Genomic DNA, 15,547 nt, shown 5'->3' with positions numbered 1-15,547 from the left:
AACAATCAAAAAGGAATCATCTGGGATTTTCCTGGTGGTCCAGTGGTTAAGAATCTGCCTGCCAGTGCAGGGGACGTGTGTTCAGTTCGGGGCAACTGCCTCGAGGCAACAAGCCTCGGGGCAACTGACCCCGTGTGCCGCAACTTCAGAGCCCACAGGCTCTGGAGCCTGTTTGTCCTCTCATGACAATCAGGAGCCCGCGTACCACAAATAGGGAGTAGCCCCCACTAGCCACAACTAGAGAAAGCGTGCACGCAGCAGTGAAGACCCAGTGCAGCCAAAACATAAGTAATTTTAAGAAATAATCATCTGAACATACAACAATCCCCAGATGAGTCCACCTTCACTTTATCACAAGACTCCTGTTCTTCCAGTTCTTCAAAGATGGGCTTTGTGCACAACAGCCCAAGGGTGAAGAAGGAGAAAGGATGGCACGTACTCGGAAGCATGGACCACGTCAACCAGCAGCCCGCCCAGCACGTACCCATCTTCTTGATGTACCAGTTCTTCCCTCCTTGAGAGCCGTTCCAGTACAGGGCTCCCACCGAGCTCACCAGGGCCATGACCAGCAGGATGCCGAACAGTACCAGGATCTGCACGTTGGTTACCTTCTCCACATTCGACCTCTTGAGAGGGGCTTTGGTGGAATTCTGCACAAGAGCGTTTAAAATCAATAAGGGTCACAGAACACACTCAGGGTCCAAGAGGTGGGGGGAAAGGAGGCAAGTTAACCAAATTCAACAAATAAAAAGACTATATTTTCTTTGCCCAATAAGCAAAGAAATTTTAAAGTGTACTATGCGCCTCAATCAACATCTAGTTTTACATAAAGAACAAAGAAGACACACTCTAAAAAGCATCTCAACTCTACCGGATTCAGTCTGTACTTCTTATGACTACATTTTCACAAAAAACTAGCTACTTGTGTGATCTTAGAACATGGCAGGTTCTACATCATTTAGATGCAGTTTTAAAGAAATCAAGATGTTGCTAATTTAAGAGAAACAAAGATTCTACATCAGGAAAATCTAGAATCTTCAAAGGAATAACATAGCTATTAACACATGATGAGCTATTTTTTAAGCTCAGTAGCTCAAATTTTAATTGGGGCAGTGCTGGGGGGCGGGGGAAGACATACACAAACACACACGTCAATAATGCAAAATAGAACAGTAGGTGTCAAAAATAACTGGATAGAGGAGGAGTTCATTTGGAAAACTGTGAACAAGAAATAAAGAAGAGTCAAGAAAGCTTGAGGGGCCAGGAGAATTCTGAACAGAGTCATAAGGTCCTAACCACAGACAGAATACAGGCAGGAAGCAACGACAAAAGCAGAAAGACAGTGCAGCTGTCTGAAAATGTTCATGGCCTGCTTTCTCACTGCTGGTGGGGAAACCAGCCCAGCTACACAATAAGCAATTGAGTCCAGAAAACTTCATTAAGACCAGATTTGAGGACCACCGCACATCCCCTTTGGAACTGTATACCCTCTGCAGTGGAAGAGTCAACACAGCTGTTTGCACTGGACAGGTATTCACTGAAGAGTCATTTTTTGAAAATCTCTGAAGGTAGCTGTGGTGAACAGAATAACGTTCCTCCCCAAGATGACCTGGACCATGAATATGTTACTTTATATGGCAAAGGGGCTTTTCTGGTATGACTTAGGAAGATTAACCTGAATTCTCCAAATAGGCCCAATTTAATTACTTAGGTCTTCAAAAGCAGAAAAGGAAGAGATCCTTTCCCAGCTGTGGTCAGAGGGAGCTATAACTAGAGACAAATGGCGAAAGAGATGCAGTGTTGATGCTCTGAAGATGGATGTTATTGTTGTTTAGTCAGTCATGTCTGACTCTTTACAACCCCATGGACTATAGCCCACCAGGCTCCTCTGTCCATGGGATTTACCAGCAAGAATACTGGAGTGGGTTACCATTCCCTTCTCCAGGAAATCTTCCCAACCCAGGGATCAAACCTGAGTCTCCTGCATTGGCAGGCAGATTCTTTACCACTGAGCTATCAGGGAAGTCCCTAAGATGGATGTGCTTAGTCGCTCAGTTGTGTCCGACCCTTTGCAACTCCATGGTCTGTAACCCACCAGGCTCCTCTGTCCATGGGATTCTCCAGGCAAGAATACCGGAGTGGGTTGCCATCCAAGAAATTCAGGCAGCCTTTAGGAGGCTGGGAAAGGCAAGAAAGGAGTCTCCTCTGGAACCTCCTGGAATGTTCTAAAGGGGAAGGCTGCTGGCCAACACCACAATGTGGATGAGACCCTCAACAGACCTCCGCCCTAGAGAATGTCATGTAAGAGCTTCATGTGGTTGTAAGCCACGGCATTTGTGCGATTTGTTGTAGAAGCAACGGGAAACTGACACAGTAACACAGCAGATGGTGACAACCCTCCTGGAGGAAGACAGAGCAGAAGCCAGGGGAGGACAGTGGGGGTGGGGAGGCGGGAGCTCCCCTCCAGAGTCTCTTTCCATGAGTCCTGAGCCTTGTCCCTCTACAGGAGACACTGATTCGCAAGATTGTGTGATCTGAATGCTTGCTGGGCACTGACTGGCCATAAAAATGGTGCCAACTCAAGTCCACTCTCTCCCTCCCTCTTCCCAATCTATCGGACCCCAACAGAGCTAGGATGAAAATGTCCCTGAAAGTAAGACCACAAAGGCACAACGTGAGAACAAAATCAAGATTAAAAATGAAAAGCGACTCATTCCTATGTTCCATAGAGAATCTCAGACCACAGAAGGCTGCAACTTATCTGAATTCTATCCCCAAATCCAAGACTACTGTTACTGTGGCTTTCTGTGAGGTTGGGGAGTCTAGGAGTTGCGAAGCTGGTGATTTTGTAGTCTTATAAGAATCTAAACAGCATAGCACCATCTCCTTCACATATACTCTTTTCTCCATTTCACTTTCAGTTCAGTTCAGTCACTTAGTTGTGTCTGATTCTTTGTGACCCCATGGACTGCAGCCTGCCAGGCTTCCCTATCCATCACCAACTCCTGAAGCTTGTTCAAACTCATGTCCATCGAGTTGGTGATGCCATCCAACCATCTCATCCTCTGTCGTCTCCTCCTCCTGCCTTCAATCTTTCCCAGCATCAGGGTCTTTTCCAATGAGTCAGCTCTTCGCATCAGGTGGCCAAAGTATTGGAGTTTCAGCTTCAACGTCAATCCTTCCAGTGAATATTTAGGATTGATTTCCTTTAGGATGGACTGGTCGGATCTCCTTGCTGTCCAAGCGACTCTCAAGAGTCTTCTCCAACACCACAGTTCAAAAGCATCAATTCTTCAGCACTCAGCTTTCTTTATAGTCCAACTCTCACATCCATACATGACTACTGGAAAAACCATAGCTTTGACTGACGGACCTTCATTGGCAAAGTAATGTCTCTGCTTTTTAATATGTTGTCTAGGTTTGTCAAAACTTTTCTTCCAAGGAACAAGTGTCTTTTAACTTCATGGCTGCAGTCACCATCTGCAGTGATTTTGGAGCTTCATTTTAGTTTCACTTTATAGTTCCCTAAATTACTCATCCTTTGAAGATTTTTAAAAAATTTTCCTCTGGAATCTAAATGGAAATCCATCAGTAAAGGCCAACTCATCAAATATCATCTCAAAGTTGATAGGGTTGACACACCATCTTTGGCCTCATGGCAAGAGACAGAAGACCTGTTTCAAGACTGCCTACCCCAACCTTTTAAACGTTATTTTTAATAAACATTCATTGGAGATACAAGTAGGAAAAAATTTACAATAAACATTATTTCTATGACTCTGCAAGTTTAATAACTTCTGATCTTTCCCAGTGTTTGAATCCTGGCCAGTTAACTGGGTTAAGAGAAGCTGTGTTTCATTAAACACAAGAGCAACAACCCAAAACTTCCAGCTTCAGCCCATGTACTTAGGGGAGACAAGGTCTACGTGCTCACTCCTCTTCCCTAAGCATTTCTCCTTGTAGTGATGAGCCTGTAATAATGCAAGTAGGAATCTGATATAAGTTCCTCTCCAAAATTCTCAGAAAATACTGCTACTTCTGAGTGATGGAGTTCTAAACAGAAAAAGGCCAAAACATCAGATTTTGCAAAATTTTAAATCAGGCCTGAACTTCATGTTTGATTCCCTTCTAAGAAAACAGTCAGCAGGGTACTAGTCAGAACAAGCAGCCAGACTGCCTAGGTTCGAATCCCAGCTCTCTCTTACTGGGAATATAACTTTGGCAACTTACTTAGGTTCTGCGCCTGTGTCCTCATCTAGAAAATGGGAACAACAATTTGTATTCTTCATAGCACTGTTGTGAGAAATCAATGAGTTCATAAATGCAAGTTTCTTGGAACAATGCATGGGGCACTATTTGCTGTTATTAATGTGACGGTATCTCTTTCCCATTCAGTCAATCAACAGAAACAGCAGACATTGAAAAATTTTTACCTGTAAGTACTCTCCACATGAAATGAGGGAACTCTGAAGAGCTTAAGACATTGAGGTGAGAGTTGAAAAAACAAAAATGGAGAAGAACCCTAAGGCAACAGTGTTTCCTCTCTGTGGTCAAGCAGCACAAGTACAGACAGAGACGTTATTTCACAAACAGGATGGCTTCCAGCTACGTGTGTTACATTATATTCCTTTTAAAAGCTCATTATCTTTACTTGTTGTTTTAGCCCTAAAGGCACAGCAACCCTAGCACAGCCGTTCCTGGGGCTTTCCATTATTCTGCACTTGAGCAGTCAACACGTAAGAAGGCTCACAAAGAGGCTTACCACATGCAGAGGCAAGGAAGGTGCCCAGCACACTCAGGGGACACAGACCTCACGAGTTCACTTAGTGTATGTACCTTGTTCACCGAAGGGAGGGCAGAATCACTCTTGAGTGTCACTTAATTATCTCTTACGCCTTAGTTAACGAAGCTGTATTACCAATACACGATCTAGAGAAACAGCGTGCTTAGTCGCTCAGTCATGTATGACTCTTTGTGATCCCACAGATTCTAGCCGGCCAGGCTCCTTTGTCCATGGGATTTTTTCAGGCAAGAACACTGGAGTGGGTTGCCATTTCCTTCTCCGGGGGATCTTCCCGACCCAGGGATAGAACACGCATCTCCTGAGTCTCCTATATTGCAGGTGGATTCTTTACCCACTGAGCCATTGGGGAAGCCCAAGATTTCCACAGAGAAACAGTACTGCACCCTGAAAAAAGAACCACTCAGGGTACAAGGAATCTTAGAGAGCGGTCACATTTGTAAAATGCACAACCTGAAAACTAGTTTCAGGGCCCTGCCCAAATCTGAGCGGGTGCCTCGTGTTCTGTCACTTCATCATAAAGACGGAGGTGAAGTGTGGCCACTGGGGCTTCCAGCTCTGGCCGCTGGCTGCTGATGCTGGGCTGGAGCAGGGTGAGGACCCTCCCCAGGTGGCAGGGCACTAAGCTATTCACGGAGTTCAGGTCTTCCACACAGCCGTTCAGAACCCACACACTTCACGTGTTCTGATCAGCGCTGGTAGACAGGTGAGGACCTGCAGGAAGGCTGGAGCAGGTGCATCCCAGGTAAGTGCGTCTTCATCCACTCAAGAGCTGCCTCCCAGCACTCACCAGCTCCTCTCTTTGTGAGCTGCCATGGACCCCTCCTGCCCAGTGCGCTCTGCAGCAACCCGCCTGCCTCCAAGACCAGGACTGCCCTAAGCCCCTAGGCCCTCCTCCCTGCCCCTGCCTCACCCACGCTTCCCGGGAGGTCCCCCTGGCAGGGGGGGGTCTCCGTGCAGACTCCCATGCTGCAGAAGACAATGTTACTAAGCGTATACCCAGGACCCGCTAATACTCTGACACTTTCTTCCTCCAGTGCTGCGTTTAAAACCCACATTTAACATTCCTGCATTGGCTACACTGCCTTCTGCCCCTTCCCCCAGGAAGTCCACCAACTGTCCCCTCCCCCCACTCCCTGAAGACTCAAGTCACCAGCTTCAGCGTCCCTCTCTACCTGGCCCTCATCCTATGGTCACCAAATGCTGTGGTCCCTGCATCATCCATCACTCCTCAATGGCCTCCAACAGCTTTCCTTTAGCATCCTAGCCCCTGGAGATCAGGCCTGGGTCCCTCTACTCCACAAACCCTCTGTCCCAGGAGGTCAAAGCCAAGCGCCCTGCACAGAGGCCTGTCACTCATCAATCTTCCTCCACTTCAGTGAGTCTCAGCCCTTCTAATCCTCCTGACCTTCCTCTCCGGTCTGCACTGCAGTGACCAGCTGGTGTAGACACCGGGCTATATCCCCCCATTGGTCCTAATCAATAGCTAACTCTCTTCTATATCATTTGACCTTCAAGAGTGGACCAACACAACAGCCTCTGTTCTTCAGTTCAACGTCTAAAATGTGCTTCTTGGTGTCTGGTCAAATGACACCTCTGGAAAATCCCATGGACAGAGGAGCCTGGTAGGTTGGAGTCCATGGGGTCACGAAGAGTCTGACAGGACTGAGTGACGTCACTTTCACTTTTCACTTTCATGCATTGGAGAAGGAAATGGCAACCCACTCCAGTGTTCTTGCCTGGAGAATCCCAGGGACGGAGGAGCCTGATAGGCTGCCGTCTATGGGATCGCACAGAGTTGGACATGACTGAAGAGACTTAGCAGCAACCTGCGCTGGCTGGCCTTCCATATGGACCTGTGTGTGTGTGTATGTGTGTGCGCATGCGCCTGCTCAGTCATGTCCAGCTCTATGTGACCCCATGGACTGTAGCCCTCCAGGCTCCTCTGCCCATGGAATTTTCCAGGCAAGAATACTAGAGCGGCTTGCCATCTCCTACTCCAAGGAATCTTCCCAACTCAGGGACTGAATCCTCATCTCTTGTGTCTCCTGCATTGACAGGTGGATTCTTTACCACTGAGCCACATGGGAAGTCCCCATGGACCCACGGCCCTCAGGAATGACCTGCATCACACAATCATCTCTCCACTCTGTAATCCCCATCACTCCTCGGTCTATCTAACTCTCTGGGGGGGTGAGACAGGGCCTTTCACTATTGTATCCACAAAGCCTGGTACAAGATATGGTGCATGGTGGCCACTAAACACTTTTAAGTCAAGAAATATAACCAAATATGTGTCTCGGAGGCTATACAAAAGGACAGACAAGTTGAAAAGCCAATCCTAATGATAATAATAATCTTAAAAAATGAACAGGGAGAAAGAACAAAATCATTTTAGTACTTTTTCTCTTTGGTATAAGATACAAAGAACAAACATGATTTCAAAACTAACTGATTTTCAACTGCCTGCTGCTGCTGCTAAGTCGCTTCAGTCGTGTTCGACTCTGTGCGACCCCACAGAAGGCTTCCTACCAGGCTCCCCCATTCCTGGGATTCTCCAGACAAGAACACTGGAGTGGGTTACCCTTTCCTTCTCCAATGCATGAAAGTGAAAAGTGAAAGCGAAGTTGCTCAGTCGTGTCCAACTCCTAGCGACCTCATGGACTGCAGCCTACCAGGCTCCTCTGTCCATGGGATTTGCCAGGCAAGAGTACTGGAGTAGGGTGCCATTGCCTTCTCTGTTCAACTGCCTACAATTCAGTTAAATAAGACAATTTCCTAAAAAATCTTAATCAATCGTGCGAGAAGGAGAAGTAGAGAGAAAAATTAAGAAGTTAGAACAAATCCCCTCCTTGAGTTTAAAGACAAAACAGGCGAGGACTGACTGTCCCATTAGATCCAGAAAATAAAGATGGTTGATATTTCAGGCAAGAGGTAACAAATACCTGATACAAGAAAAGAAAACCAGGAGAAACCACCTGGGAACCAAAATAAAGGCCCCTCCTTTCCAAATTTAGGTTCACAGACAAAACTCCAGCCTCTTAAATGCAACATCTGCATTTTCCACCCTCTACTCCATAAAGAAAAAACAAACAAACAAACAGGAAAAACAGACTTAAAATCGGCATTGTTTCTCAGCACAGAAATGTTTTACCTGCATGAGCTTGGTGTCATGTCCAGTGTAGACAACTATGCCAAAGCCCCACTGAGTGTTTCTAAGCTGTGTGCCTCTCAATAAGATCTGGTCCGGCCCAAGGGCAACGGGGCTAAAAACAAGAAACAACATTTACATTCAATGAGAGTTCAAAACAAATGAGCATGAGCTTCCCCCTTTAACAAAAACCCACAATAACTGAAGTGCTTTCTTTAGTTGAATTCTGACTATTTCACTGGGACACAGGGGCCATAAAAGTTACCACCGGCTTAATCTACCCCAAAAGAGACCCACACAGAAAGGCTGACCTCATCCATTCATCAACACAGAAAAGGTTTCCTTTCTTTTTTTTTCCTTTAAAACATGAAGAGGAAATATTGTCTCTTATAACTCTATTAGGAAACTCAATATACAAAAAGGAACTTGCTAAGATAACCAGAAATTTATTCATTTGGGAAAGTCAGTTTATAGATTATACAAAAAAAAGAAAAAAAAAAAAAAAAAACCAAAGCTATAATATCAGATCTGTCAAAGATGACTTCGTTAAATAAAAGCCTGAGTGAAAATTTAGAAATTTAAAAAGATAGTCTACAGAATGGCTCTGCGGACTGCATGAAACCGAGAAAGCTGTCACACTTAGAGTTGTCTTAGGTTGATTCCTATGGCTGGGTCCTTCCCTTTGGGTCTGTTCAAATGTGAAGGTGGGGAGTGCTAGTAAGAGGCATGATGATGAAAGATGAGCAGAAGAGAGACACTGCAGCCCAACGTAATGACAAAAAATGACTCAAATGATAAACCAAATGCCAAGAGGACAAGGACGACAGAACACAAACAGGGCCGTGAACATTCTAATGGGAGGGTAGTTGTTCCTTTCATTTAACTTGCTAAAAGCATAGACTACTTAGAAGAAAGCAAAAAGATAAATAAAAAGGATGTTTCTCTAACAACTGTTGGCCTTTATACACTTCAGACACTTCTCTTCTGCTTTTCTGCACAATTTTATGCACCCAAAACCAACTAGTCTTTTACCTGATGGGTAACACACACAGAAAGACACACCAGGTGAGTTTTGTGAAGCTCATTTCAGACCCTTGTGACATTTTCTTGCCAAAAGTCAGGTCTTTCCTTACATTTCAGGGAAGGCTTAAATTGATTTAAATGGTGTTTCGAAAAAAGCTCAACATAGAGAAATCTGTTTTAAAACATTATGAAACCAAAAGACAAACTGATATTTCCCAAAGCTCCTATATATAATCCTTAAGTCACATTAAAATTAAAATTAAAATCACATAAAAAAAGATTAAAATAAAAACCACTAAGACAAGAGGAAGTGGTACCTTTTCCCATCCAAGTTCAAGTTCCCGGTGAAGTCGTAGAGGTGGCGATTGGGCCCTTCGCACTCTATGGTCCCAGACAACTTCATCAGCACCTCCCTCGTCTGCATGTCCGCAGTGTGACTCAAACCCTAAAACGTTCAACCCCAAGAGGAAACTAAACACAACCTTCCAGGCTTGGGAACAACACTCAGCACCCCTACTGTTAATCAAAGGGAAGCCTGAATCAACTAAAACGGAATCATTTGGGGGGAGGGGGGTCCTCAAACGTATCAACCCCTCAGGATGGATCATAGGTGGCTTTGGCCACAGCAACCGAATAGAAAAGGTTCAAAAAAATTCAACGAAGCAGAAAGTCAAGACTCTACTACTATGCTGACACATTCATACTAAAGTCATAATTTGCTGTTGTTCAGTCACTAAGTCCTGTCCGACTCTTTGAGACCCCATAGATGGCAGCACACCAGGCTTCCCTGTCCTTCGCTGTCTCCCAGGGTTTGCTCAAACTCATGTCCATTGAGTTGGTGATGCTATGCAACCATCTCATCCTCTGTTGTCCCCTTTTCTTCCTGCCTTCAATCTTTCCCAGCATCAAGTCTTTTCCACTGAGTCAGCTTTTCGCATCAGGTGGCCAAGTAATGGAGCTTCCGTATGATAATTAGCACACCAAAACACCTTACAGAAAGCATCCTTCATTAGCGGTATCCTGACATGACCATAAACACAGAATAAAGTACCCCTTTAATACACCGTGATGTGTAATGCCCTGTGACTCTTCTCTAAAGAGAAAAATAAAATGTCTAAGCCAAATATCTAACACAGAAATGAAAAATATGTGGACAGAATCATCAAATTCCACTTGGTACCGCAGAAAACTGAAGTGTCAAAATGAATCATTGTTCATTGAAACTTAAAACTTTTCTAGTAAAGACTAATCTCCATTCAAGAATTAAAATATATGGTACGAATAGCTTTATTTAAGGCATGGACATTTTGTACACTGGAAATCTAATCTACTACTCTCTAGAATTAGAATCTCCATGAAAACAACAAAGTCCAGTGAGGCGCCCTACTCTCTAGAACTAGAATCTCCATGAAAACAACAAAGTCCAGTGAGGCGCCCAGAGCCCATCTGGGTCCTCTGTCGCTGCATGTGCTGCCCACTGCCTCTCCCAGGATCCCTTTCCAGCCACCCCAACAGGTGGAGAGTCCAGTAAGATGTAAACCAAGACATGGCTCCCTGCGTGGCCTGCGCTCTAATGAAGCCCACTTTTTCCAGTTTTGTCATCACTCCCAAGGAATCCCTCGCCTAACCATGCTCTTCCCATGGATCCTATCAGGGTGAAGGCATCACCTTTTGTGACAGAACATTTTGTTCCCTCTGGAAAAGGCACCGACGGTTAACCTGTAGGAAGTGCGTTACAATCTGGGCTCCGTGACGACGCAAGTGGTAAAGGGCCACGTTACCTGACGTATTTTAAGGTTCGTCTCCCCGTCCAGATTGGCTGTTTCAACGTAACACATTGCCTGAGGTTCACTAAGGAGAGAGAAAACGAAACAGCCAAGTTGAGTAAGGTCCACTCTGGCACTTCACGGCTGACAGAGCCTCCGCCACGGAAACTCTGCTAGGTGGACCCTCACAGGGGTGTCAGAATCGACCAGCGCAGGAGCAGCGACTGACCAGGCAGACAGACGGACACTCTAGTCCAGTGATCCGCCCACAAGGGCCGCACACAACGGCACCTGACCTCACCTGGGCAGAAGTAACAGAGGATGAACAGAAGGGAACAGGCACGTGACGGGAAGCACAAGATGTCCCAGCTAAGACCGGCCCAGTGGGCTCAGGTGACCCTGAAAGTCAGAGGTCGGCTTGCCCTTGACCACACACAAGAGCCGCACACGCGGCTTCTGAACGAGATCACGGCCGGAGGAGCTGAGAAACCAAGGCAGGGGGTTGCAGGCCTTTTCTTTCTACAGTTTTTACTATGTCAATAGGCAACTCAACAGGCAACTTTTAAATCAAAACACCTAATTTCAAGGACAGAAAATTCAAAGAAGAAACGTAGGCATGGCAGAGACTACACCCCAAGTTTGGATATTCAGATCCGGGCAGCAGAGTTCGGGGTTAAGAGAACGGATTCTATGACCACCAGCCACGTACAGTCTCCTGGCGCTGCCCTTCCTGGTGGTGTGACCTCAGTCAGCTGTCCCATCTCTCTGCATCCCATGATTTCTCATGGACCAAGTAGGGATGTCTAGGGTTGGTTGGAAGATTACACGGGATGACGTGCTCAGCAGGTGTCTTGGCACAAATGCCAGCAAGCACACGGGAGACGTGACGTCTGCTCGGACACGCTGCCTTCAAACCAGGCTTTCTGAGGGTCACATCCGATCCTCATAACCCAAACTATCAAGTGATCAACGTTTTACTATTTCTGAGAGTTTCTGGGTTACTGATCATTAAGGACAAACATGAGCCCTGCTCCAGTGTATACAGTGCTTTTCCCTCTCTACAGGCCTGGGGTGCTTTTATTAAGCTTTTTATCTCAAGGAGAAAATTCGTGCTAAGGCTTAAAATCTGACAAAATGAGTGATTCGGTCCCATAAAAGAAAGTCTGTCTGCGCTCAAATCACACACACCCAGTGTGACAGCTGATTCCCAGCATGACATCGGTACAGCATCTAGTTTAACCTTGAGCTCAAGTTCAAGTGTATTCTTATCCTGATTTGGGCTTTTCTTCTCTGATAGATGTTTTTATGTGTCATCCAGGGGAAAGTCAAGGACTGAGATGTCTATCATTTATCTATCATTTAGTGATGACACCTCTGTGACACAAATTATCTAGAAAATAAGGCAATGATGCTTGGACAGAAAGGGAGCAAAATATGGACCATCTGCAGGTCACACGGATGTTGAGAAATGCCTGTGGTCTCTGAACCTCTAGTGAAGGTAGGCCTGGATTCTGGGGAAGGCTACTGGGCTGGACCCTCCATCAGAGCTGGTCCTCAAGTTTCAGAGACTCTGTGACCTTGATGCTACTCAACACACCACTCCACTGCTCTGAAATGTTTCCCTACCAATGAGGAACAGCCCAGAACAGCCATGAGATGAAAACGAATCAAAAAACAGAAAAGTTCAGGAAAAAGTACAAGGTGAAGGCAGGACAACACAAAGGAGTAAAAAAGGAGGAGAGTGGGAGGGGGGGGCGACCCGGAGGTGGACGGAAGGTGACCGGAGTCCTCTCCAGGCACCAGGTGACACTCTACTGTTCTCAACACCGACTTCAAAGCCCTACCCACGAGCCCACCTGACCTGGAGGAGAGCAGGACCACGTCTGCTGGAAGGTACTGCCCGTTGACGACTTTGACGATGTCTCCCACGGCCACCTAGAACCCGGGGACAAGGACACAGACGCATGAGAGACAAGAAAGTGCAAAGTGGTTAAACATCTGGAGGAAAAATTACTGTGTAACTGTGCCATGATGTTTAAGGCAGAGAAGCTCAAATTCTTTTCCTCCACAAGAATAAAAACATTTCAATACAGACAAATGGTAATACTGCCTTTTTACAATGATGCTGAACGCAGGAGCAGAAGAGAGATGAGTCAAAATGACCAAGGTCTCACTTTCTCACAGCTATTCATCCACTTACAAACACACGCATGTCCATCCCCACGGCTGTGGACAGCAGGGCGAGTGGCTAAGGGCACAGATCCAGAGCCTACCTGGATCAATCCCCCTTCCCCAGGGACACCCCTTCCCCGTGCGTGTAAACATCTGATGTTCATATCCAATTTAAAGGCAAAAGAAAGGCAAATAATTAAAGGAGATCCCATAATGATGTCAAAGACGACACACACCTATTTCAACAACCAGCACAACCAAAAGTATTTATGAAAACTGAAAACGTTTTCTTAACATAAAAACATTTTATGTGAATAGTTTAATTACACAGAACAAAATCAGAAGCAATTAGTTAGGGAAAAAACTAGAAAGGAAAATTACTCATGTTTTCAAAAGAAAAAAGGCCATGAATTTTTTTTTTTTTTAGTTCAAAGTGGGAGGACAGGGAAATTATGGCTTTCCCTTGTCTTTGCTAATGGGGTAGAAATGCTTCTTAGATTTAAAAAAAAAGTACTAAGAAGTTTTTTATATATGAGAAACTACTTACTTGGAATTTCATTTGAAAATAGTTTTCTATCTGGTGTTCTTATGTGTGGTTGTCTCTTACGTGTGTAAGACAACCTAGAGGAAGGTTTCTTAAGGAGGGAAAGAGCCCCCCAACAGTCCCTAAATCCCCTCTTGCCTCACAGGGCTGCTCATAGTTCTGAATAAGCGCAAAGGAAAAAAGAGCCAGGGTCACAGAGACCCCCTTGAAGCTGCTGCTGCAGCTGAAGAACCAGGACGTCCAACTCCAGCTTCCAAGTCTCAGGCTCGAGTCCCGTTGCCTGGGGACCTGAGAGGCAGCCAGCTGCCCAGGCCTGACCCCCTCGCCCCACACATCACCCCAACCTCTCATCACCTGTCCTCTCACACCTTCTCAGCCTCACTCTGAGCAGCTCTGCGGATGCACTGGCTCTCCATCCACCTCTAATTTCTCCCACATAGCTCTTCACTGCAGCATCTGTGAAGCAAGCCTTTCCTGACCTGAACCAGTGGGTCCAGACCAGGTATCCCTCCCTGACGGCCCCGGGCATCTGAAGCAGGACCCCGGCCCAGGGCTCAGTGTCCATACAGCATCCTGTTTACCTGCCCATCATTTCCACTACACCTGTGATTCTGGAGTGGGATTCCCAGACCAACAGCATCAACCTCACCGAAGAACTCTCAAAAATGCAAATTCCGAGGCCCCAGCCTGGAGTTGTTGGATCAAAGGGTCTGAGAGAGGAGTTCAGCACATCACTGGACCAGTCCACCAGGCAACTGGGGTGCCAGCTGAAGCCTGACCACTTAAAACCCCTCCAAGGGCAGGTGCCAGGCTTAATTCTTATCTGCATTTCAGCTAAGACTGCCTCTGGTCCAAGCTCGTCATGCTTCATGCTAAGTTGCTTCAGTCACATCTGACTCTGTGCAATCCCATGGACTGCAGCCTGCCAGGCTCCTCTGTCCATGGGATTCTCCAGGTAAGAATACTGGAGTGGGTTGCCATGCCCTCCTCCAGGGGATCTTCCCTACCCAGGGATCAAACCCAGTCTGTTACATCTAACCTGCATTGGCAGACAGGTTCTTTACCACTAGCACCACCTGGGAAGCCTGATCCATGCTAAGAGATCCAATTAAATAAGCACAATGCATTTTTAACTGAAATAAAAATGCATGTGGCAAAGCATATAACAGGTATTTATTTTGTTTTGTTTTGTTCTCCTCTCAGCAAACGTGTGTGGGAAACAGTAATGAGATTTAGGAATCTGAATCCATCAGCTCCTAGATCCAAAATTCTGAGCTCATCACTCCAATTTCAAGTAGCGTCAGGAGATCCCAAATTCAAGTAATTCTCCACTCTGGCCAGGATGACTGCCTTTCCGGGGAGGGGACGGGGAGTGGCAGCAAGGACTTTAGGGAGAGAAAAGCCATTCCTCAGTGTCTGGAGGTTTTCGAGTTTCTCTAGTACTGGGAGCATTGCCACCCTCTGCGGAGGCAAGAACTTCCAACCACTTGACCAAGGGCCATCCCACTTCCAAATGAGATCCAAGTGAGATCAGTTAGTATTTACAACACAGGACCTCTGGGTGTCTATCAGGTTAAGGTGCTATCACGTAACTCTGCTGCTGCTGCTGCTGCTGCTAAGTCACTTCAGTTGTGTCCAACTCTGTGCAACCCCATAGACGGCAGCCCACCAGGCCCCGCCGTCCCTGGGATTCTCCAGGCAAGAACACTGGAGTGGGTTGCCATTTCCTTCTTCAATGCATGAAAGTGAAAGGGAAGTCGCTCAGTCGTGTCCCACTCAGGGACCCTATGGACTGCAGCCTACCAGGCTCCTCCATCCATGGGATTTTCCAGGCAAGACTACTGGAGTGGGTTGCTATTGCCTTCTCTGATCACGTAACTCTGCTGCTGCTGCTAAGTCACTTCAGTTGTGTCCGACTCTGTGCAACCCCATAAACAGAAGCCCACCAGGCCCCGCCGTCCCTGGGATTCTCCAGGCAAGAACACTGGAGTGGGTTGCCATTTCCTTCTCCAATGCATGAAAGTGAAAAGTGAAAGTGAAGTCACTCAGTCGTGTCCCACTCAGGGACCCTATGGACTGCAGCCTACCAG

At 46.3% G+C, this 15,547-nt stretch overlaps 1 protein-coding gene across 1 annotated transcript in view; it reads right to left on the bottom strand.

Annotated features, from left to right (window-relative positions):
- The window catches only part of ATP8A2 (ATPase, aminophospholipid transporter, class I, type 8A, member 2), a 452,578-nt gene that overhangs the window by 377,264 nt on the left and 59,767 nt on the right, over positions 1-15,547 (bottom strand). Inside the window, exons 7-11 of the mRNA XM_010851206.1 lie at positions 12,603-12,676; positions 10,757-10,826; positions 9,293-9,420; positions 7,956-8,067; positions 485-650 (exon numbers count right to left, since the gene is read on the bottom strand). Of these exons, the coding sequence (XP_010849508.1) occupies positions 485-650; positions 7,956-8,067; positions 9,293-9,420; positions 10,757-10,826; positions 12,603-12,676 (550 nt within the window). The remainder of the gene's footprint in view (positions 1-484; positions 651-7,955; positions 8,068-9,292; positions 9,421-10,756; positions 10,827-12,602; positions 12,677-15,547) is intronic.

The sequence above is a fragment of the Bison bison genome, unplaced genomic scaffold (genome assembly GCF_000754665.1).
Source record: "Bison bison bison isolate TAMUID 2011002044 unplaced genomic scaffold, Bison_UMD1.0 scf7180017864299, whole genome shotgun sequence".
Lineage (NCBI taxonomy): Eukaryota > Metazoa > Chordata > Mammalia > Artiodactyla > Bovidae > Bison > Bison bison.
Note: the sequence above shows the minus strand (reverse complement) of the source record. Positions and strands in the feature narration are given on the sequence as shown.